The following is a 22,590-nucleotide window of genomic DNA, read 5'->3' as shown; positions in this document are numbered from 1 at the left end:
TAATAAAATAATGGGGTCAGTTTTACAATTTAGTGTTTCCCTAGAGCAAGGGTTCACACAAAGGTCGCACATATATCGAGAATCCGGTCACAGAGGTCAGCATGCCCCATTCGCTGTCTGCACGATTTTCCATCCAATTAATGGATAGAAAATTGTGCAAGCAGCAAATCAGGTGCGTTGACCCGCGCGCTCGAATTTCCGACATGCTCCTGCTGCGTGAAGCTGCATGTCCGGAGCACTAACTCGTAAAGTTTATTGAGGAATAAGGGTGTTACTAAAGGGCTATTTGTACGATTTGCCTATTTGTGCAGCATCCATAAGCAATGTGCTATATTGCAGCATGTTGTAGAGAGGGTTATATGGAGAAGGTAGCGTTATTAAGAAGATGCATTATATAGTTTATCTATTACAGGGATGCGGGGCAGTAAACAATCTCTGCTAGCTTATTGTTTCTCTATAAAAGTGTTTAACCAGTTGTTTCTCTTTCCCTTTCCACTCTCCCTCTCTCTCTCTTTCTTATCTTTATCTCTTTCTGTTTGTTTCACTTTCTCAGGATTACATCTTCCATCTGGAACCAGGAAAAGTCGAATCAGGCAAGGGCAAGTGTTCCTATGACCCCAAGCTTGACAGTGTGTCATCATTAATTAGTGAGTGTTTCACTACTCTTCCTCAACTCTGCTGTTATACTGACAGCTCCAGAACAGCAAAGGAAGGGGAGAAGTTAGAGTTGTGGGGGGCTGGGAGGCAACAGGAGGTGGGTGGGTGGGCCGTGCATGTCATCCTGCTGTAAATGACTGATCCCACCGGAATAGTTGAAGTAACTTTCAACACGAGTCACTGTTAGTGGATAGAATGAAGGCAATCACACTGGTATGTCAGTCACAACAATGTTGTTATAATTGTTTGTGTTTGCTCGAGCGATTATGGGTGCACTAACTCAGCTAATATCATTGTCCTTGATTAAGGCCCACTCGCCGATGAACACCTGGAATGCAGACTGGAATTTGCATTGAAAGAAGATTGCCTTTCCAGATGTGTGCCCTGGCTCGTGTTTTGAATTCTTTTAACTTGTCTTCCCGCTTTTCCCACCATCGCACCGCCCACACCCCCAGACCTCCCCCTTATCAAAGAACTTCTCATGTCTAAAATTTGCAGGAAATAAAATTGAAATTTGCTCCTCGTCCTTTGCTGAAGGCTTTGAACTGTGGTGGGGTTACGCTTTCAAGGGTCTTTGCTGTCTTCTAGTACCTCAACAAAATGGCCATTTTTCTGGCCCGGTCTTAGCATTGGCAGGTCATTCAACCATGAGGCCTAGTCAGACCATACCCTTCCTTCACGCCCATACATACAGTCAGATTCTGGCAAGGGTCACTGGTTAGCATTCAAGAGCAATGATCTTTGCTGATTTTTCTTCCACCCACCCCCCACCCACCCCCCCCCCCCCCCCCGACCTTCCTTGTTATGGGACATTGGGGCTTAATTGTTATAGCCACAACTGAGATCAGTTAAATCATAACAGACTGGGGATCGGATCAAACCTGTAGGCTTTCTGGTGCCCATAGCTCAGTTCAACACTGAGTGGCGCACTAACCCACTGAGCACTCTGGGTAACTTCCTCAAGGCTGACTCACTGACCTCCAGAAAATTCCAATCATGGGTATCACTGTGATTAATGTCCCCTTCAATGTAAGGTTCTTGTTTTGAATTGTGCAGTCATTTGATCATTAGCCTGTTGTCCTCAGGCATTCTGCGAAGGATTGAGCAGAATACCCTATTCTCATTTCACATTTTGTTATGTTCTTAACTGGGCAAATACAGAAAATGCTGGAAATACAGAGCAGGTATGTCGCATCTGAAAAGAGGAGAGACTGGTGAACATTTCAGGTGTTTAGACCACTTATCAGGCCTCTCGATGAAGATGTCTGCACCCAAAAACATTAACCAGCCTTGCAAATGCAGCCTGATCTGCTGCGTATTTACAGCATTAGACAGTTTCTAATTGTTTATTCTAAAAATTATGCTCTGCACTCAAAAGTTAATCAGTTTGCGACGTCAGTGTTAGGGAACTATCCCTTTCTTTTTGCATCCAGTCAAGCATTTCCTACAGGACTACAGTAGACTTTACCATGTTCCATACTTCAGCTCTGACTGAGTAAGATCATCTCCTTGGCATCATTTAATTGAACATGACAGGTAGTTTTGTTCAGTTCTACAAACTCGCATCCTGAAGGAACCTGGTCAAGACAGGCCAAATTGATTTTACTCAGAGCCACTGCAAAGTCAAGACAACAGCCTGAACTGGATTAAAACCAGGGTCCCAGAGGTGAAAGCATGGTGGGACAACCCAATTCACCACCCAGTCCCCAGTGTTTCTTTGAAGAATGTACATTGAAGTCATTGTGATTTTTCTTGGAATTGTAGTACTGTGATATCATGTTCCCAGATTGCAGTTTAGTTCAATCTGTTGGGCACAATCAGGGAGACAAAGGAACAGTTACTGAAAGCCAATAGTGAGGAAGCGAGTGGCTATTCATTTTTACACTTACTGTGCCTTTATTAAGGAGATTTCTTTAGGGTTGCTTGTAATTGTATCCACAGCCACTTATTCTATAAGTACCTCCATTTGAATGTTATTGTTGTATGCAGGCTGTGGAGGTTAGCTTGCTGTATTAGATCAAATTAATTCCCCTCCCCCTCCCCCTTCGCCATGCCTCCCCTTTCTCAATCGGATCTTCTTTTACTTCTCGGCAGACGGTGAGCTCTACGCAGGCGTCTACATCGACTTCATGGGAACCGACGCAGCCATCTTTCGCACCATGGGCAAGCAAACCGCCATGAGGACCGACCAGTACAATTCCCGCTGGCTGAACGGTGAGTAGGCGAAACAACCGATTGCGGTTTCCGTAGTGCCAGAATCGTACCAAACAGAAAGCACATCAGCAGCCCAGATTTCAGCCTACCCTTTGCTGTGCCTCTCTGATCTTAGCCTTGTGGCATTGCGTGGGCACTGCAGCTCTCTCACAGCTCTGTCATTACCGAGGTCCAGGCCAGCGATCAAAAAACTGGAGGAGCGTGACAAAAATTTAGAGATAAATACAAGAAATAGTGTTAAAGAGTTCTGCTGGAGAAAAATCTTGAAGATGGCGAGAGAGCTAACACTTTCCTCATTATATTTTATAAGCTAACAAAAACAAAGTCTGTTCTAAGCTTGTGAAATTGCTAAATTAATTCTTGGAATACATAATCCTTAAATTACCAAGCATAGTAATTGTTGCATAACTGTACACAGTTTGTTCAGCAGGGTCGGCGTTATTCAGTATATGTAGTTTCACTTTATTCAGCAGGTTAAGGGTTACTTACTGTGTAACTATATATGGTTCCACTTTATTCAGCAGGGAAAGGGTTAATCACTATGTAACTGTGAAGTTTGTTCTTATTCAGCAGGGAAAGGGTTAATTACTATATAAAATGGTGTAGTTCCTGCTTATTCAGCAGGGTAAATGTAAACCACTATCTATGTAGAATTCCTGTTTCTTCAGCAGGGAAAGGGTTAATTAGTATATAAAACTGTGTAGTTCCTGTTTATTCAGCAGGGTAAGTGTAAGTGTTAATCAGTATCTAATTATGTAGAATTCCTGTTTCTTCAGCAGGGAAAGGGTTACTCACTGCACAATAGTGCAGTACCCTGTATCGTTTTCTGGCAGGGTATTATTCATGAATTTGTTATTTCTGTCAGTAGATTCACCAGTTTTGTGATCCAATCCCTAACAATTGGCCTTATGAAAGGGAATATTTTCCTCAGTGACTGAGTTGCACTCCTGCTGTTCCACCAGGATGCGACTGTGGATGGGTTGAGGAACTGCGACTGCGTGAAGTCTCCCACCTGCAGGCTGAGCCCATATCCCAGGCAGTATGTGGTATAGTGATGAGATGTGACAGGTATACTGTCTTGCATCTTTCAGTGTGTCAGCCACAATAAATGGTAATGGGAGGCAGAGCAGCTAGATGAACTAATTGATTTCCTAGCTTCCCTTGTTGAGAAAGCTATTAACACCGGATTAACATCCCAGGCATGTTGAAAGCACAGATCAGCCCCTCTCTCCCTATTTTCTTTGTAAAATAACTGTTGACTATTGCTTTCTTACTGTAATAGGCTCAATAATGTTATTAGTCTGTTGGAGGGAGGAAGCATTTTTCCAGGCTGTGGGCTGTGGAGGGTGTTACCACTGCCACTCAGTCTGCACAGGGTATGATTACAGTGCCTCTCTCAGGGAACAGAAGCCCACCTTCCACAAGCTCATGTGTTTGTGTAGAAGTGCAGGAGAGTGTCACCATTACAAGAGACAAAGGGAAATCTGCAAATGCTCGAAACTCAGAAAAATGCTGAAAATGCATAGCAGGTTGGCTAGCATTGGAACAAGAAAAAGGGGTTAAGATTTCAGGTGGAACAAAATTGCAAATATTGAACATTTAAATCCTCCAGGCATTGTACATACAGGAAAATAAAATATAATTTATGGTTATTGTAATACAGTGGCCAGTATATTCTAATACATAATGCACCGTGTTTAAAATATATGAATACATTTTATTATATTCTACTAAATCCCTGCTATTGTTGCTTAAGCAGCAATGTTATCTTAATCATTTTTTCTGCGTACCCTTTGTGAAGCAACCTCTGTGCCTAACAAGGTGAGGGAATACAGATCTGGGCAGCTTCAATCTCTGATGAAGAGTAGGGCCATGAGGATGGTCTCCAGTGGAAGAGGACTGAGTTACGAGACAAGGCTAAAAACAAATTCAGAAGGGAAGGAATGAGTGAATGGCTGAAGTGCCGTAACTGTTGTATTGTAGGAATAAGCAAGCGAGAGAAACCTCTCATGTAACATACTGCTGGTAATATTCCCCTTGAATGGTAAACCAGTGGGTCAGATCGCCTATCCTTCTAGAACAATGGAAGTGAGCAGTGGACAGGTTTTATAACTTGTGGGTAATCCACTCAGCCCGTTCCCAGTGAGCAGAATAGCAAAGCTTAATCTGGAACAATACTAAATCCTGACAGCAGGACGTAGGGGATATCAGCAGCAACTGGGAAAAGGCAAGTTCAGGACCAATATCAGGAAGCAATCCATCACACAAAAGCATGATGAATACCTGGATTAATCTTCTGAGTTGTACAATGGAGGAAAAAAAGAATCTGATATCATTCATTGCATGCTGTGATAGTGGGACGTAGGCTTCTAAACAAGGGTGAGGTAGATGGGCCAAATGGCCTTCCTCATCGGTACTTTGCTGTCTGATTTTTGTGATGTTTGTGAGACGCAGGGGATAGTTTTAACCTAACCTGCCTAGTGGAAATTCTGACAGGATTGGACCGGCTGCCTCTTTTACACCTCATCCAATTTTACTCTCCACTGTCAGTTTGCTGCTTGGCAGGTTTGGTTAAAATTACCCCCAGTGTTAGTTCTAGGTGCTTTTACATCTGATATGCCACAAGTTAGTAAAGGTCCCTTTGCTCTGTGATAGCAGTGTGATTCTACTCCAAGCTCAGAATGGGCACCCTGTGCAGACATTTTCCCTTCATTACGTCCTTCAAATCATTTTCCGCAGTAAGTGGCCCCCATCCCCCTTGCAACCACTCAGACACCTTGGCTCGACTCTGCTCCGTTTAGTTGCAACATCGGAGAGGTGTCCAACAGCTGGACTCAGCTGGCATGATATACCAGCCTCGAGCAGCTGTGTAAATAGATAGAGCTCTAGGGTTAATGGTGTCAGTTTAAAGCCATGCTCATGTCGATATGACTGACTTATACATTGTTAGCGGTTAAAAGTGAAAATATTTCAAGTATTTAAGCAGTCCCTGTAATGCAACAAAAATATATCTTGTCCCCACTTAACTCTTGAAGGACTATTATCAATAATCTCACTAAAAGCAATAACCAAGAAGTCAATCTACATGAGGTGGAATTGCTCCCGTGACCATATGTATTGACTTTTGGCAATACATTTATGAATATTTCCCCCCATACCAATACAATGCCTGCCACAATGGAAAATGTCCCTGGTTCTCTTCACCCGCCCCCAGCAGCTAGCAATTCTTAGGCACAGATTGTGCCAGAAATCAAATCTTGTGAAAAAAAATGACACTATCCTTTTCTTTGTGAGTTTGGCTTTATTTGCTCTATTCTTTGCCAGTTGTCACACAGTCTTGCAAAAGAAAAGCATATTCAAATGCTGTAAATCACAAAGGAAATTCATTCCCCAAGAGAAGAAAAAGTGAAAGGCAGATTCCAACCTATATCCCATCAATCTGGGAGCTAAATTCTTCCTCAGTGGGGACTCGGGGTCTAGTGACAGAACAGCAATGCCTCTCCTCCTATAACGCATTGTACTTGTAACCGTGACTGTACACAGACTTACTGATGTGCACAAAAGAAGCATAATTGTAGCATTGTCTGTAGTACTATTTTTCTCTGTCTTCTTTGTTCACACACCGGAGGCTAATTATCTGTTCAGTCTCGACCAGATTGCCTGCAATACCTCATGATGCAGGGCAGACAGATTAATGAGGAGTGAGAGGCACTGCTGTCAGGTGCATCAAACAGAAAACAATTTCTCTTGCATTCTGTACCCGCCCAGCCACCTTTGTCTATCATTTTCTCTGCTATTCTATTTTTACCTGTCTCCATCCCTCTCCCTTTGTTTCTCCATTATTTTCATTTTGCTCTTATTTTGCCCTCTTTCTCTCTGTCCACTCTTCCCTCTATTTCTCTATCTATGTCTCCCTGAATTTTTATCTTTCCGATTCCATGGCTTGTATCTCCTTCTGGACCCCATTACTCTACCAAATCTCTTTTTTTTCTATCTTGTTCTCCCCTGGTTGAGCCCTCATTTTCCTCGTTATGTCTTTCTCCTGTCTCCACCCTCCTGTTCTGTCACTATTTATTTCTGCCTAGAATTGAATTTAAAAGAAACGATTCATACATTAATTAAAAGGGAAATGAAGGGCGCCACCAAATAACTTGAAGCCATGAGGCCTGTAACAAACTGAATTTAATTTTTTCAGCTTTTTATTCTCCTTTTCTCAGCAACTTTCTCCCCTCTCTTCCTGAAACCATTGACTCCTCGCTAGAGTCAGTTCAACAAGCCGGCTACATCCTCAGCACCTAATGATGGCTGTTATTCACACGTGAGCCGTGACAGTGAGTGTCGGCAGGCTATTCAACTGCAGAGGTTTCACAACCGAACCTAATCCAGAACAATGCGTGCATTTCCAGCAGGGGCCGCCAGAGAGCAATCTGGTGTTATGTAACTGGACTAGTAATCCAGAGCCCTGGGGTAAAGATCCAGAAAAATGAGTTCAATTCTCCACCATATATGCCGGGGAATTTAGATCCAATTAATTAAATCAAAATCTGGAATAAAAAGCTAGTATCAGTAATGGTGACCATGAAACTATCCGATTGTCATAAAAACCCATCTGGTTCACTCCTGGTTTGGGGAAGGAACTCTGTCTGGACTAGATGTGACTCCAGACTTGCAGCAATGTGGTTGACTCTTAACTGCCCTCTGAAATGGTCCAGCAAGACACTCCGTTATCAAGGAGGAAATCTGCTGTCCTTACCTGGTCTGGCCTAAATGTGACTCCAGACTTGCAGCAATGTGGTTGACTCTTAACTGCCCTCTGAAATGGCCTAGCAAGACACTCGTTATCAAGGGCAATTAGGGATGGGCACCAAATGCTGGCCTTGTCAGAGATGCCCACGTTCCATGAAAAAATATTTTTAAAAAACTCACCATAGACCAGGTTTCAATCTGGAACTCTTCAGGTTGATTGCTACTTACTGAATATACTTATTAGGCAAGTGCTGGTTTTCTTTTGTTGAGGCTGGATTGTTTTCCATACACAAGAGGGCAAGAGGAGGCCAGGCGATGGGGAACAAGAGAGGGTGGACACAGCACTGGAGCTTGGAGGACTATACCTGCTTCTCTTGGCTCCATATTCAGCTAAGTATCTTTTTAGTGTTGGCCTCCCTTTAAAGATCTTTAGCTAGGCCACACGTAAAGCATATTTTCCTAAACACAGGTGGTCTGCCACCAGTTATAGTCGGGCAGCTCAATTCTGCATAGGGGGCCTCAAACAGGCGCTAGGCCTAGTAATTGCATTTGCAGAGGGCTTAACATCTGTTTCAGGCACAGGCCCTGGACTGTAATAAGAAACTTTTTATGTTGTCTGATGCAACATAAATGAGATACATGGAGTTCAATTGATTGAAGATCTCAAACAGGTTTATTATACAGCTAAACTATTATACAGTGCAGAACTAACTCTTGGTGTTACAGTTACAGAGTAATACTGGCTCTGAGTCACATGATTGCATCCTGGTACTTGGCTCATTAGCATACTAAGATTTTAAAGGTACATTACTCTTAAAAGCAATCACACAACATCCACCTTCCTTCCAAAGATAAGACTCATCACACAACATGGACAGTTCTTTTTCTGCCTTTACCAATATGGCAGGTGACCCCACTCCCAGCACCGAATGAGCACGCACCCGCCTTCTCCCCCATAATGGTGCTTAGACGCTCACTTTGTACCTGACAAATGGGTGCAGCACCATCAAATTTCTAGGCCAGGATTCCTTGCTAGAGCACTTGCCTCATTATAATATGCAATTTCACTCACAAGTGAGGAGCTCATGCACTGGGGAAAACAAAACAAAAAAGAAAGGAATTGCTTTAATAGGTCTTCTTACCCTTGAGAGGTAAGCTGCTAGTATTACTGAAAAGCCTGACCCCTTTCAAAGCTGCACGACCATATTAAGTTCAGAGCCCACGTGTATAATACCCTTGGTCTGATTCTAGATAAACAAGCAGGAAGTGACTGTCTGCAGTAACTCACGCTCAGTCAGAACCATTAACGTGTGCAAATAGCTGCACGCATACTTGATTCCAGTACAATCCCAATCCATCACAGCTCCAATGGACCTTTACCTTTGAGTCTCATCATACAGGAGTTCTGATACTCTGGGATAAACTGTCTCAATACTGGTAAAACAATAGTCCTTTACTTTACATTTTTTTAATTCATTATATTTATAGCTTTTTTCTCTCCTCCTCCCTCTCCATGCACCTCACATTTGCAGAGAAGGGGAGAAATGGATGACCTACTCAATTGGCCTCTGCTAACCCTGCCTTGCAGCCAGCTCCTGGGAGGTGGGTGAGAATGGTGTTCCGAAGCCCCTTTTATATAGGCTCTGAATCTCCTGGAATTCAGAGTAATACAGCAACTAGTACCAAATTTTGCTCAAGTAGGCTTCACATCGTTGAGCCACGAGGCAGAGCCTCAGGTCCAAGAAGCTGTGTCGTGCCAGTCTGTGACATAGTCTGACGTACATGGACTCCTTTGTAATCACACTTATCTGATGCACGCTCACAATTACTGATCTCACTTCCAAAGTCTGAGGTGGGTTTTCCAGTGCATTCTTTAGAAACATAGAAGCTTACAACATAACAGGAGGCCATTCAGACCGTCATGCCTGTGTCAGCTCCTATCCCACTGCCAAGCACTTCCCTTCATAAATAGCATTAGTCATTATCAAGATTGCAGGGTACAATTCAGCTTGCACCTAATTCCTTGCTTACCAAGAGTTGGTTGTGTACATTTTCAACTGTCGGTTCCATTTAGCGGCTGTTTGGTGTTTTTAAAGAGTATGGTATATGGCCAGGTTGTGGCAGACGCCATCAGGTTGAACCAGTGGCAGAGATTATACAGGGAAGCAAACAGAAAAGTGTGGGGTTCAAAGCAGAGAGCAAGAGTTGTTCAGTTGGCAGGACGATACTGGACTACTGTCAACCTCTAGAACCTGCCCAGCATTTTTATCCCATTATTCTCTGAGTATCAGTTTAAATCCTTCCAGTATTCCTCACCTGTTTCTAAAATTTTGGAAAGTTTGTTTGTGGGATACCATTCAGGGTTTAGTGGCTTGTAACACTGAGTTAAATAGCAGCTCAAATCACCTCCTTGAGGCCGCATAACAGTACCACTAGAAAGTAAGACTCAAATTTAGATTATGGCCTTAACCAGTTCGGGAAGTCCCAAAGCGCTTTACAAGAAATGAAGTGGTTTTGAAGTGTAGTCGCTATAGTAATGCAGGACATGCAGCAGCCAATTTGTACATAGCCAGATTCCCCCAAACAGCAATGTGATAATCACCAGATAATGTTATTTTTGATTGAAGGATAAATATTGGCCAGGACACTGGGGATAACTCCCCTGCTCTTGTTTGAAATAGTGGCCATGGGATCTTTTATGTCCGCCTGGGAGGTTGGATGGGCATGGGTTTAATGTCACACCCGAAAGATGTCACCCCCGACAGTGCAGCACTCCACTGAATTGTCAGCTCAGGGTTTGTGTTCATGACTCTGGAGTGGGACAAACTTCTGATTAGGAGGGAAGTGTGCTGCCCAGTGAGCCAGCTAGGGATGGCTTGTGCATTACCATGAAGTGAAATATCTTTGTGAATCAGTGTTCATTGTGTGTCTCCCTCCTGTTTGTTTCAGATCCAGCGTTCGTCCATGCTCAGTTAATCCCAGACAGCGGCGAAAGAAACGATAATAAACTTTACTTCTTTTTCCGGGAGAAATCAAGCGACAGCGGCAGCTCAGCCATCCACTCGAGGATAGGAAGGATCTGTCTGGTATGTGTATCATCACTCTGCTGCTGCTGCGCGTTCGGAGACTACGGAACATTCTCCCCATCAGTTGAAATAGCTGCTGCAGCATCAAATATTCTGAATGAAAAAATCTAAACCTAAATATATCAAATGGAATTTGAATTATTGCTGAAAAAAAGAGACATGCTGTCAAAGCTTTTCATCTTACACTCGTCAGGGCAGATACAAGAATGCCACATTTCAAAGGGAGCAACAATTTATACTGCATGAGAAAAGGTGCACCGATTGGTCGAGGCCTTGCTGTGGAGAATGCACCAGAGAACTATTGTCCCCCATCCTTTGTTTAATTCATTGGTGTAATTCTTAGCACACTCGAGATTGTTCAGTAAGTGCTGTGCAATTGTGGAATTGTATCTAATGTTAGCCATTGTGTTCTGAGTTTTGCAAGTACAGGCTGGTTGAGTACGGTCTGTAATCTGCCTATTGCGAGTAGCTGAAGGGACGTGCTGTTTGAAACAATCCACCAGTCGTTGGGATATGGGGCCTATGTACCTGACATTGCAACGGCACAAATGATTAATGTATATGAATTCCAGTACCGGTGCGATGCCAGGTACGTAGGCTGTATGTCCGAACAACCAATTTAAGATTATCAGTCGGGCTCGCATTGCTGCTCACTTACACTTGCTAGCAGCTACAGACATTCATACGCAGGGACCTATCCTCTACAGGCAAAAGGAAGATGTCCAGGCATTGCGCCTATTTTGAATTAAACAAAGCATGAGGGACAACAGTTCTCTGGTGCATTCTCCATGGCAACGCCTCGACCAATCAGAGTCGATTTGCCAACCAATCAGCACACCTTTTCTCAAGCAGTATAAGTTGTTACTCCCTTTGAAATTTGGCATTCTTGCATCTGTCCTGATGAGTGCAAGACGAAAGCTTCGGCAGCATGGCTCTTTTTCAGGTTCTGTACTACCAAGCGACAATTTGAATTATGTTATAAAAATGAACACAGATGAAAAGCAAATTTGAATAATTATTCCCTTAAAAACCCCAAATCCTATTTACAAATCCATTTTATTTGTTCTCCTGTAAATCTATTGCGACAGCTGGCAAAAATGTGCTGATTATAACAAGAAAGAAAAAAAAGTACTAAAATTTATATAGCCCCCTTCAGGATATCCCAAAGCCCTTCACAATCAAGGAATCACTTTTTGAAGTGCAGGCGCACAGTTGTAGGCAATATTGCAAGCAAATGCAGCCGTGAAGTTACACACCAGCTCCTACAAACAACAGTGAGTTCAATCACCAGATAATCTGTCTTGGTGGTGTTGGATCAGGGGTCAATGTTAGCCAGGACACCAGGGAGAACTCCCCTGCTCTTCGTCAAATGGTGCCATGAGACCTTCTGTATCCATCCTGAAGAGGCAGATGAGGTCTTGTTTTAACGTTTCATGAGAAAGATAGTGACCTCACTTTTAACTCGGCCAAAATAACATATCAAGTTGTTTGCTATGTTAATGAAATTATGACAGGGTCCATTTTTGACCAACGATTGATACCAGACCTAGGTTGCAAGGGTTTATATTCAGCTGATGGAGTTAAATTAAAGCCCTGGGCTATCAGTGTCGTTTCTTAATTGGGTCACGTTGACATTCAAGATCCAGCAACCTACACCTTATATTCTTATAAAATAAAGTGACATTGCTTCTGCCTTTTTATATGGAGGGCTCCCTCTAATGATGAGCAGCAGACCTAGTTAAAATACTCTGCTTTCGACTCTATTACAGGCAGGAGTGTTGAAAGTCTCACTAGTGGAGGAACCAGTGACACAAACATTGAGAAGGTTACACTTTCAGCTCAGCAGCCTGAGTTTGCATTTAGCCCAGCTAACGTAGCTGAAGATCTCTATCTAATGGGGGACTAAAGTGTTACAGTTTGTCAAAACCCTGTCCTTTCACTTCTGTGACCTGTGTTTCAATCCGAATGAAAGTCTGATCTCTGTGTTAGAGGGTTGGGTGACATCGTTCAGTGGAGCTGTGTTCAGTTTTGAGTAAATAAATGGAAAGCACATTTCATGCTGAAGGAATACCCAACCCAGTTAACACAAATAGTTTGAGATATGACATGTGGTCAGCATGGCATGCTTGGGAGGAATTTAGACCTATAGCTTCCAAAACTTTACACCTGTGCAATTGAACTCACTTCATGTCTGGGTCTGTTGTAGGCTAATGGATAAAGATTGATTGCCAGCATTAGTCAATAACTCCATTATCATTGTAACATGTGAGTACTAGAATGGTGTGGTCTTTTTCGTCAATTCCTATGTTACTAATTCTCTAACAGAACGATGATGGTGGTCACTGTTGCCTTGTAAATAAATGGAGCACCTTCCTGAAAGCACGCCTCATCTGCTCAGTCCCAGGTCCTGATGGAATCGAGACGCACTTTGATGAGCTCCGTAAGTAATTCCAATTAATAGTTCATGATTTAGGGGACACCATAGGACATTTTACTATGATAAAGGTACTATACAAATGCAAGTTGTTGATACTATCAACACTTTTATTTTAGCAGGGCCTAGTGTGAACAGAGGGGATCTATCATGGTGGCAATGGATTAGAAATCTTGAAGCCACACTCCCCCACAGTTAGGAGTATTAATGGCTCTTTGTTATAGAATAGCATGGTGGGATGATACACAGAGCATTAAATGCTTTGCTTCTTCATATTGGTGAGGCTCCACATGGGTGCAGGGGGAACACCCTTGTATAGTAATATCATAAGTCCATTCTTGATAAACAGGTTTATAATTTTTCTACAGAAAGAACTTAGAGATAATCTCCCCATAGTAGGCTTTTAATCACAGACAAACCACCAGAGGGAAGTAGAAGCTTTTATCCCTGTGTATAGAGAGGAAATCAGAGTATCCAAGTACACTGCTTTTAGCCCTGCCGCAATGGGTTTTAACTCGAGAAAGTGGCTTGGAATAGCCCAATGCCTTCGGAGAAATCCCATGAATTTCTATGCTTACTGAGCAAGCCTGATCAAGGACCCCACAACCTTGTCCAAAATGCCCCAGAGGCAGTGGAAATGCTAGTTTCTAAGCAGATCTGATTTTTTTAAAAAATGACTTGCCTTCCCCAGAACAGAGCAGCATTTACAGAGGCTCAGTTGGGGGAATGCAATGTAATGTGAGGAGATCTAAAGAGAGGAAGGGAAGAGGATGTAAAATACCTTACATAAACTCCTTGCTGGGATTGTTCAATCTGTCCAAGATCTGGAAATCATTACACAGCAAATCAGTGACACAGAACCACCTCCAGCAATTCCGTGGTGTGTATGTACCATTACATAAGCACCATGGTTGTGTCCCATTGCATGGTAAAAATTCAAGCCATGGTACATACTGTGGCAAGTATATGACATGGCTCACTATATACAATGTCTCGCTATGTACCAAGTCTATATATGTAGGTATACCACAACAAGATCTGCTATGGCACTGTCGGGTTGTTTCTCATTAAATTATTTCTTTGTGCTATCAAACTATATTGAAAGACACCTGTGAAAGATTCAGCAGCATCTTAACGAATTGTGTTTCTATTTTTATGAAATGCAGCACCAATAAAATCATTGATACTCAGGTTACATGACAGAATATATCTTAAAAGAAGGAAAAAAGTTCAACAATGAAAGCATTGAGAGTTGTCTGGAGACATGTACTTTACAGTTTTGGGCTCCATTAATATGTGTTCGGGATATGTTTATGCAGCATGTCCATGATAAGTACGCACAGCATGTTTTACCTTTGTGTGGTTGTGTTTCAAATCTGGATTTGATTATCTGCGCTAGGAGCTAATAACACAGCGAGAGTGCAATGGTGAGTGCCGACTGTTTGACTCGGTTGTTTAATCTGCCAAACTGATAGATTTAGTTTAGAAGAAATGAGACTAGTCAGAAACATGGGCTGTTGTGCCAGGTGATGTTGCTGTAAGGCACTCTGCCAGTTTACTGATGCAAAGCGTTGTATGGGTGATGTTGGCAAAGAAGGCTATGCTGCTCCATTTATACTGAGAAGAAGGTTCCAAGAAGATAGGGTGCTTAACATCTTTTGGCTGTGCTTCTATACTGTGACTCCTGTAGGTCCGCTAGTAGAGTTTGCCAAGTAGATGGTCAGCGTTCCGACCACATAGCTGTCTCAGTGGTAGCACTCTTGCCTCTGAGTCAGGTATTTGTGGATTCAAGTACCACTCCAGAGACTTGAACAAATAGTCTAGGCTGGCACACCAGTGCAAGTACTGGTGGAGTGCTGCGCTGTCAGAGGTGCCATCTTTCAGATGAAATGTTAAACCAAGGCCCCTTCTGCCTTCTCAAGTGAATGTAAAAGGTTCCACGGCGCTATGGGAAGAGCAGCAAAGGAGATCTCTCTGGCATCCTGTCCAAGATTTATTCCCTCAATCAACATCACTAATAATAGATTTTCTAGTCATTATCACATTGTGCAAGTTGGCTGCCATGTTTCCTATATTACAACAATGATTACACTTCAAAAGTAATTAATTGGTTGTAAAAGCACTTGGGCTGTCCTGAGTTCATTGAAGGCACTTTATAAATTGTTCTTTTTTCATTTGTTTGTAAGCAACTAGAAAATGGAATTGGCAAATAGTTTCCTGGAAGGTTGCGCCCCTCTCAAAATGGGAGATAAATTATTCTTGGGATAAGCAGTGATGAAGCCAATCATGTTCTCTGGCAGTCGGGAAGGTTGAGGGATTGCGTCACACAATGGTACCAATAGTATCATTCTAAGCCATCAAAATGTCAGTGGGAGGGAAAGAAGGAATTTGCTGCCGTCACGATAAGAAAGTCAAGAATCACCTCAACCTCCTAGCAAGTATCAAAAGATCCTTTTATCCCCCCTAAGGAACACTAAAGGCTTTTAATAAATCTGACTGCAAACCATTTCAAAACAGTTGATGATTTATCAGCAACTAAAACACTGCAACATAATTCTATGAAATCAGCATGCTTCCTTTCCTTCCCCCCAAAAAAGTATGTGGCCTTACCCTGAGGAGCATTTAGCGACCGGATGCCATTGTTGGTATGCTGCTTGCTTGTTAAAAAAAATCATTACTCTGTCTGGGCTTGATGCCAAACTCTGAGGAGTTGAGGAGTGATGCATATGCTGGGCTTGCGATGTCATGGCTTCAAGGGGCTTTCTGATAGCTCTCAGTGATTCCATGTTAGTTTGCATTTCCCAGCCGGAGCCCCCAATGAAGAATCTCATTAGCCATCATGCTGACAGGAAGCATTTGATTTTATTTATGTAGTGTGGCTAGGTCAGCTGGGCCAGTGTTGGTCTACAGGTCTCAGTCTCTCAGTTCAGACAAGTTATTCCCCCAACCCCCACCACCCCCCCTTTGCTCCCTCCTCAACCCTTTGTCCAGCAGGGTCATGCAGCCGAGCGACTGCTTGCACCATTCATTGAGGAACTGCTGGTAATTAAAAAGCCCTGTGGCACTCGTTACTGAACAGCGGAATGCTTTGTTTATGGGTGTGAGGTCGAATAAAGATTGCATTGTATTGACAAAACAAAATGTTAATCCTACCTAGTTGTACTGAATTTCCCTATGGCATATTTAATTTAAGGAAAAAAAATTGGAAAATAATAGCAAGAATTGTGTTCAATCAATGAACTTAATAGCATGAGTAAAACATTGGCAATGTAGTCAGCACTCCAGGTGGAAGTTCTGTTTTTTCTTTGCTGTCATCGCCCATAAGACTAATGATAATATTTAGTTTTGGAGAGCCATGCGCAGCACGGTGCCACTAAGGATGTAGGGTGCAGCAACATGCCTCTGACTTTCCACACAGTGGCCTCTTGATCTCGATGGTGCTACTCCCTGTAGAGTTCCACTTCTTAACGATTAAGCCAGAAGGAATGTATTCATATTGTCCAACTGCAGCAGGCCTCAGGGTTTAGAACAAATTCCAGTGGGGCCTACAATTGGAGAAATGCCTGGAACAGCCTCTCATTTCTTGAAACCAAAGTCAATGTTGAGTACTCTGTGGTCATGTAATACATTGGTCGGTTATAGGTTTTAACCACAATCTGAAGTGTGTCCACTGTTATCATCGTATGTGTGTGGCATCACCAATCTCGATGCCATTACTATGCAAGATTGGTGATACGGAAGAATTTGTTTGCTTGCTATGTGTGGTGACTTTATGAATGCATTCATGTAGATTTACTCTGTTTGGCACAAATAACCAGAACTTGCTCTCCGATTTATTCCTTAATAATAGTGAGCTCCGATAGCCTCACCATTATTATTACCGCAAAATCTGGACTAATGTGTTTGTAAATATGTTGAGGATGATTTATCATATTCCTACATGTAGGAAACAAAGAACGTCTTAGTCCATTATACTAAATTAAAGATAGTTGACATGTGGAGCCAGCCCCCCTTCGAAACTGTCTAAAGCAACGTTTTTTTAAAATGTAGGACCTTTAAATCCATCAGAAGAAAAGGAAACAATTGTCCCAGGGACAATATTTTAACACTGTCACTACTCAGTCTCCCAGCAGAAAGAGAAGGCTCTCATCCCCTCATGTTGGTTGAGACTCAAAACCCTGCTATCAAGAGAAGTAAAAGGCCAGCGTTCCAAATGACTTTGCCAACCAGTCCTTAAAGTCTTTCGAATGCATATTGTAGTACGGAACATCAGGTTTGACAATATGTTGACTGAACAAAAAAGGCAACAAAAAGGAGAGTTGATCTTAGTCAGCCAAGGGCTGTGGACTTTTTCAACTTGCTAAATACTAGCATCACAATTCTGTCAATGAACAAAACCCACTGGGTCAACAGCAGCAATCAATGGCACAATACAAAACTAACACATTGTTCAAATTAACCTCTGCAATGAAAACTTTGAATTTTGGATAGTAACTTAATATTGTAATTCCAATATTTAAAGAAATTGCAATATTTTCATTCTTGTGGGCATGTAGGGAATCTAGTATAAAATGAGAACAACTCTGACTGTGGTCTGGGAACACTTTAGTGGTACGTTAAATGATTTTTCTTAGTATTAACATATGCACACTTGCTTTTGGCTAGATTAGAGCGTGGAGTGAGCCTTCTAGAACTTGCTTTAGTCACTGGGAGCCACTGGGATCTTCTCTGGATCCTGGGATCTGTTGGAGCTCAGTTTAGGTCGAGACGTGCAGGAGTTCTGCTGGAGTCCGACGGGAGTTGACTCTCTGTGCTGGGGGTCTGACGGGAGTTCACTCTGTGCGCTGGGGGTCTGACGGGAGTTCACTCTGTGTGCTGGGGGTCCGACGGGAGTTCACTCTCTGTGCTGGGGGCCGACGGGAGTTCACTCTCTGTGCTGGGGGTCCGAAGGGGGTTCACTGTCTGTGCTGGGGGTCTGACGGGAGTTCACTCTGATACCAGAAACTGCTGGAAGTGACATCGAGTAAGTGAACAATTCAATCTGTGTTGCCCGTCTAAGAGCGAAGTCCAAAGTACGGAAAGTCCTCATCAGAGAACTCCTCTTTGCTGACGATGCTGCTTTAACATCTCACACTGAAGAATGCCTGCAGAGTCTCATCGACAGGTTTGCGTCTGCCTGCAATGAATTTGGCCTAACCATCAGCCTCAAGAAAACGAACATCATGGGGCAGGATGTCAGAAATGCTCCATCCATCAATATTGGCGACCACGCTCTGGAAGTGGTTCAAGAGTTCACCTACCTAGGCTCAACTATCACCAGTAACCTGTCTCTAGATGCAGAAATCAACAAGCGCATGGGTAAGGCTTCCACTGCTATGTTCAGACTGGCCAAGAGAGTGTGGGAAAATGGCGCACTGACACGGAACACAAAAGTCCGAGTGTATCAGGCCTGTGTCCTCAGTACCTTGCTCTACGGCAGCGAGGCCTGGACAACGTATGCCAGCCAAGAGCGACGTCTCAATTCATTCCATCTTCGCTGCCTTCGGAGAATACTTGGCATCAGGTGGCAGGACTATATCTCCAACACAGAAGTCCTTGAAGCGGCCAACATCCCCAGCTTATACACACTACTGAGTCAGCGGCGCTTGAGATGGCTTGGCCATGTGAGCCGCATGGAAGATGGCAGGATCCCCAAAGACACATTGTACAGCGAGCTCGCCACTGGTATCAGACCTACCGGCCGTCCATGTCTCCGTTATAAAGACGTCTGCAAACGCGACATGAAATCGTGTGACATTGATCACAAGTCGTGGGAGTCAGTTGCCAGCATTCGCCAGAGCTGGCGGGCAGCCATAAAGACAGGGCTAAATTGTGGCGAGTTGAAGAGACTTAGTAGTTGGCAGGAAAAAAGACAGAGGCGCAAGGGGAGAGCCAACTGTGCAACAGCCCCAACAAACAAATTTCTCTGCAGCACCTGTGGAAGAGCCTGTCACTCCAGAATTGGCCTTTATAGCCACTCCAGGCGCTGCTTCACAAACCACTGACCACCTCCAGGCGCGTATCCATTGTCTCTCGAGATAAGGAGGCCCAAAAAGAAAAAAAAAAAAAAAGAATAATTGCATGTGAAGGATTTGGAGAACTTTAATTCTCAAAAACCAGGATGTAGAATGCTTGAAGCACAAAATTTATACAAAGGATAAGTCAATTTTCTATGATATCTTTACATGTTGAGAAAGCTAGACAAAAAATGAACCAAAGCTGCACCACGTAAGGCCTTAAAGATTGGACACAAGCTCATCAGAAATTCTTAACTGTTGTCATGTAAATGTCTGACCCACTATGATCCAAAATGCTTTGTGCTCTACTCGTTTGCGGTCATCCTGTGTAGTATTAGCATTGAATGCATGACTTGAAATCCCATTGCCTATTATTTTAACAATCGCACTAATCCATTTGAAATAAACACTTGGTGACTATCACACAGTGCAATTATCAGCCTTGTGTCAGGAGTGTGTTGCAGACTGGCTCAAGCAGAATCAGCTGCTCTTTCCCAGTTGTAAGTGATAACGATGTCACTTCCAATACTTGGCAGTCGGGAGAGGTCCCGGCCAATGTTGAAAGCCACACTCCAAAATCAGGAAGTGAGTAAATTGCATGCATTGTGTTCACGTTGCTGCATGTTGAAACAATGAAACAACTTCCAGCCCAGTGCTCTGATTGGCATTCCTCACACAAATAGGCACTGATTTAAAAGGTAAAATAATCTGTAGCCTGCGGATGTTTTTGCATTCACTCTGTGCAGATATAGATCGTCATCGTCTTTCACTCCTGGATCATTTTGAGGGAATCTCTTGTTATCGCACAACCAAACATTGAAAGATGTGACAGGGTGAGGGAGGGATGGCGGAGGGTGTCCTGGCCAAAATATATCCTTCAGCCAACATCGGGAAATCATATTATCTGGGTCATTATCAGGTTGTTGTTTGTGGGATCTTGCTCTGTGCAAATTGGCTGTTGCGTTTCCTACATTACAACAGTGACTACACTTTGAATGTACTTCATTGGCTGTAAAGCAATTTTTGAGACATCCTGGGGTTGTGAAAGGCTCTATATAAGTTCTTTCTTTTATTGAACTTTAATTTCCGTTTGTGCTAGTGAGTAGGTGAACTGCAGAGCATTTCCTCTGGGGTCAGTGACATAGTGGTTGATAACGTTTATCCTTCCTTGCTGTAATCTGGGATGGCTGCCAGACCATTCTTGTTACTGAGGTAACTTGCCGGGACTGGCACTCTCCAAAACCCTATTTGCACATTTTCGACAGGCCCTCATCGTGACATGATTAAAAAAGATTGTGGAAAAAAAATTCTTTCAAGCCGTAAGCTCTAACATATTTGCTTCTTCCCCTTTTAATAGTTGGACACTTTGAATAAGTACTGTTCAAACTCACAATAGAACACAGTGACAGGAGATATTCAGATAAAGAACAAATCATTGTGTCATTTTTCTTTAAACATCATTGAATAAAATGAATCTATAGTGTGTGCATTTGGGAATTTGACTTCTCACTTTACACGTTGCGTCTCTACATGTTATTCGGTCATGCCAAAGGTGAGTTCCTGATTTATTACTGGAAAATAAGCGCATACTTATATTGTTGGGGCCTGGTAACTGCATGACTGCTTTGCCAAGAAATGTTCTGCTTGGATCAGGATTTGTACATACTGCAGATAAAAATGAACCAATTTGCGGATCTTTGTCCCAGAGCTTATTTAATCGCTCATTCATTGCAGAGACTAAACAAAAAATAGCAGAAATACTCAACCAAACCTGTATTTTGCACCAAAGTGATTCGGCTTCTAAACTATGTGGAAACTAACGGTTAGCACTGGATTGACTGCAATTCCTATGCTCCGTCTCTGAAGTGCGATAGTTGGGGAATATTTCACATTTGACACAGTTTTATCTTTAAATATTGGGTATTCCATGCAGCGGACGTAACTGAGAGGAAGTTAGGACTCATTAACAATCTATACAATGCTAGTGAATTAGAAAAGATTTGGATCCATTGGAATTATATAAAGATGAAAGAAAAACTTTTATTTATCGGCACCTTTCACAAGCTCAGGATGTCCCAAAGCCCTTTACAGCCAATGAAGTACTTTTGAAATGTAGTCACTGTTGTAATGTAGCAAACATAGCAACCAATTTTCACACAGCAAGCTCCCACAAACAGAATGCGATAATGACCAGATAATCAGTTTTAGTGATGTTGGTTGAGGGATAAATGTTGGCCAGGACACCATGGAGAACTCCTCTCAGCTCTTCTTTGAAATAGTGCCATGGGATCTTTTACATCCACATGAGAGGGCAGATGGAGCCTCGGTTTGATGTCTCACCCAAAAGACAGCATCTCCAACAGCACAGCACTCCCTCAGTACTGCACTGGAGTGTCAATATAGATTTTCTGCTCAAGTCTCTGGAGTAGAAATTGACTTCTGACTCCAAGACAAGGGGATTTTCACGGTTGGCACCTAACCTAACTGTTGGAATTCCATGTGTGGATTTGTTTACCTGGAGTACTGCCCTTCTATTGTGAAAACCACCTGTTTAGGAGGAGCATTGTCAAATCCCAGGCAGAATCAGCCTAGATACACTCTGACACTAGGGAATGGTGCATGGCGTGGGAGACCTAAGTGATGGGGAGAGAATATTAAAAACAACTTTTATTATAAAATGGGAGAGAAAAGATTTATATTCTTTGCAAAGCTGGCCCTGCATGGGGAAATGTGCTTTTTCACCCGAAAGTTTATTCATTGCTGCATCCAAAGATATTGAATTTTTATAATAATCTTCCAGTCATAATGTTGATGATTATCTGGGAGGGAGGGTAAAGATCATGGGAAATGGGCTGATGTACATTCACAACAGCACCTGTAAAAATATCACTGAAGTACAGAGTTAAAAACAAAGCTTCACTTTTGAGTCTAAATCAGCACTCCAGTGATTGTACTGGGCCACGCTGTACCACAAAATTGTTGCTGGAAAAGAATTTTGTTTTTGTCAGTTATAATGGTTTTTGTCAGAGAAATGAAGCCCAAAAAAGGATAGTTTATTTAGAGAATGATGTCAGTGTTTTGTCATTTGAGACCGCCCATTGCATTATGCTGTGGTCAGATTGCTGGAGTGTTCTACTCTGCAGCTGCCGAGCATTGACTCTCCAGTCTCAACAAGGTTGTTGAAGGGGGAAGACACAAGGTATTCCTTTCCAGGAAGACGCAAACCATTGCACTTTCATAATGCTAGCCCGGAGTATAGCACTGGAAGAAGTGGAGGGTCACCAGTCAAGAACCCTATGAGGCACTGGGAAGATAACAGTAACCTACACGACAAAGAGATAGAAAGAAAAGCTATAAATGTTGTAAGCACATAGTAGGCTAAAAAAAGAAATAACTG

The 22,590-nt window shown here is 42.7% G+C and overlaps 1 protein-coding gene across 2 annotated transcripts in view; it reads left to right on the top strand.

Moving 5' to 3' along the window:
- The window catches only part of sema3fb (sema domain, immunoglobulin domain (Ig), short basic domain, secreted, (semaphorin) 3Fb), a 212,583-nt gene that overhangs the window by 161,862 nt on the left and 28,131 nt on the right, over window positions 1–22,590 (top strand). For both annotated transcript variants that reach the window (XM_068052040.1, XM_068052039.1), the window contains exons 6-9: window positions 554–647; window positions 2,752–2,871; window positions 10,567–10,703; window positions 13,029–13,143. In XM_068052040.1, coding sequence (XP_067908141.1) covers window positions 554–647; window positions 2,752–2,871; window positions 10,567–10,703; window positions 13,029–13,143 — 466 coding nt within the window. The remainder of the gene's footprint in view (window positions 1–553; window positions 648–2,751; window positions 2,872–10,566; window positions 10,704–13,028; window positions 13,144–22,590) is intronic.

The sequence above is a fragment of the Heterodontus francisci genome, chromosome 19 (genome assembly GCF_036365525.1).
Source record: "Heterodontus francisci isolate sHetFra1 chromosome 19, sHetFra1.hap1, whole genome shotgun sequence".
Taxonomy (NCBI): Eukaryota; Metazoa; Chordata; class Chondrichthyes; order Heterodontiformes; family Heterodontidae; genus Heterodontus; species Heterodontus francisci.
Note: the sequence above shows the minus strand (reverse complement) of the source record. Positions and strands in the feature narration are given on the sequence as shown.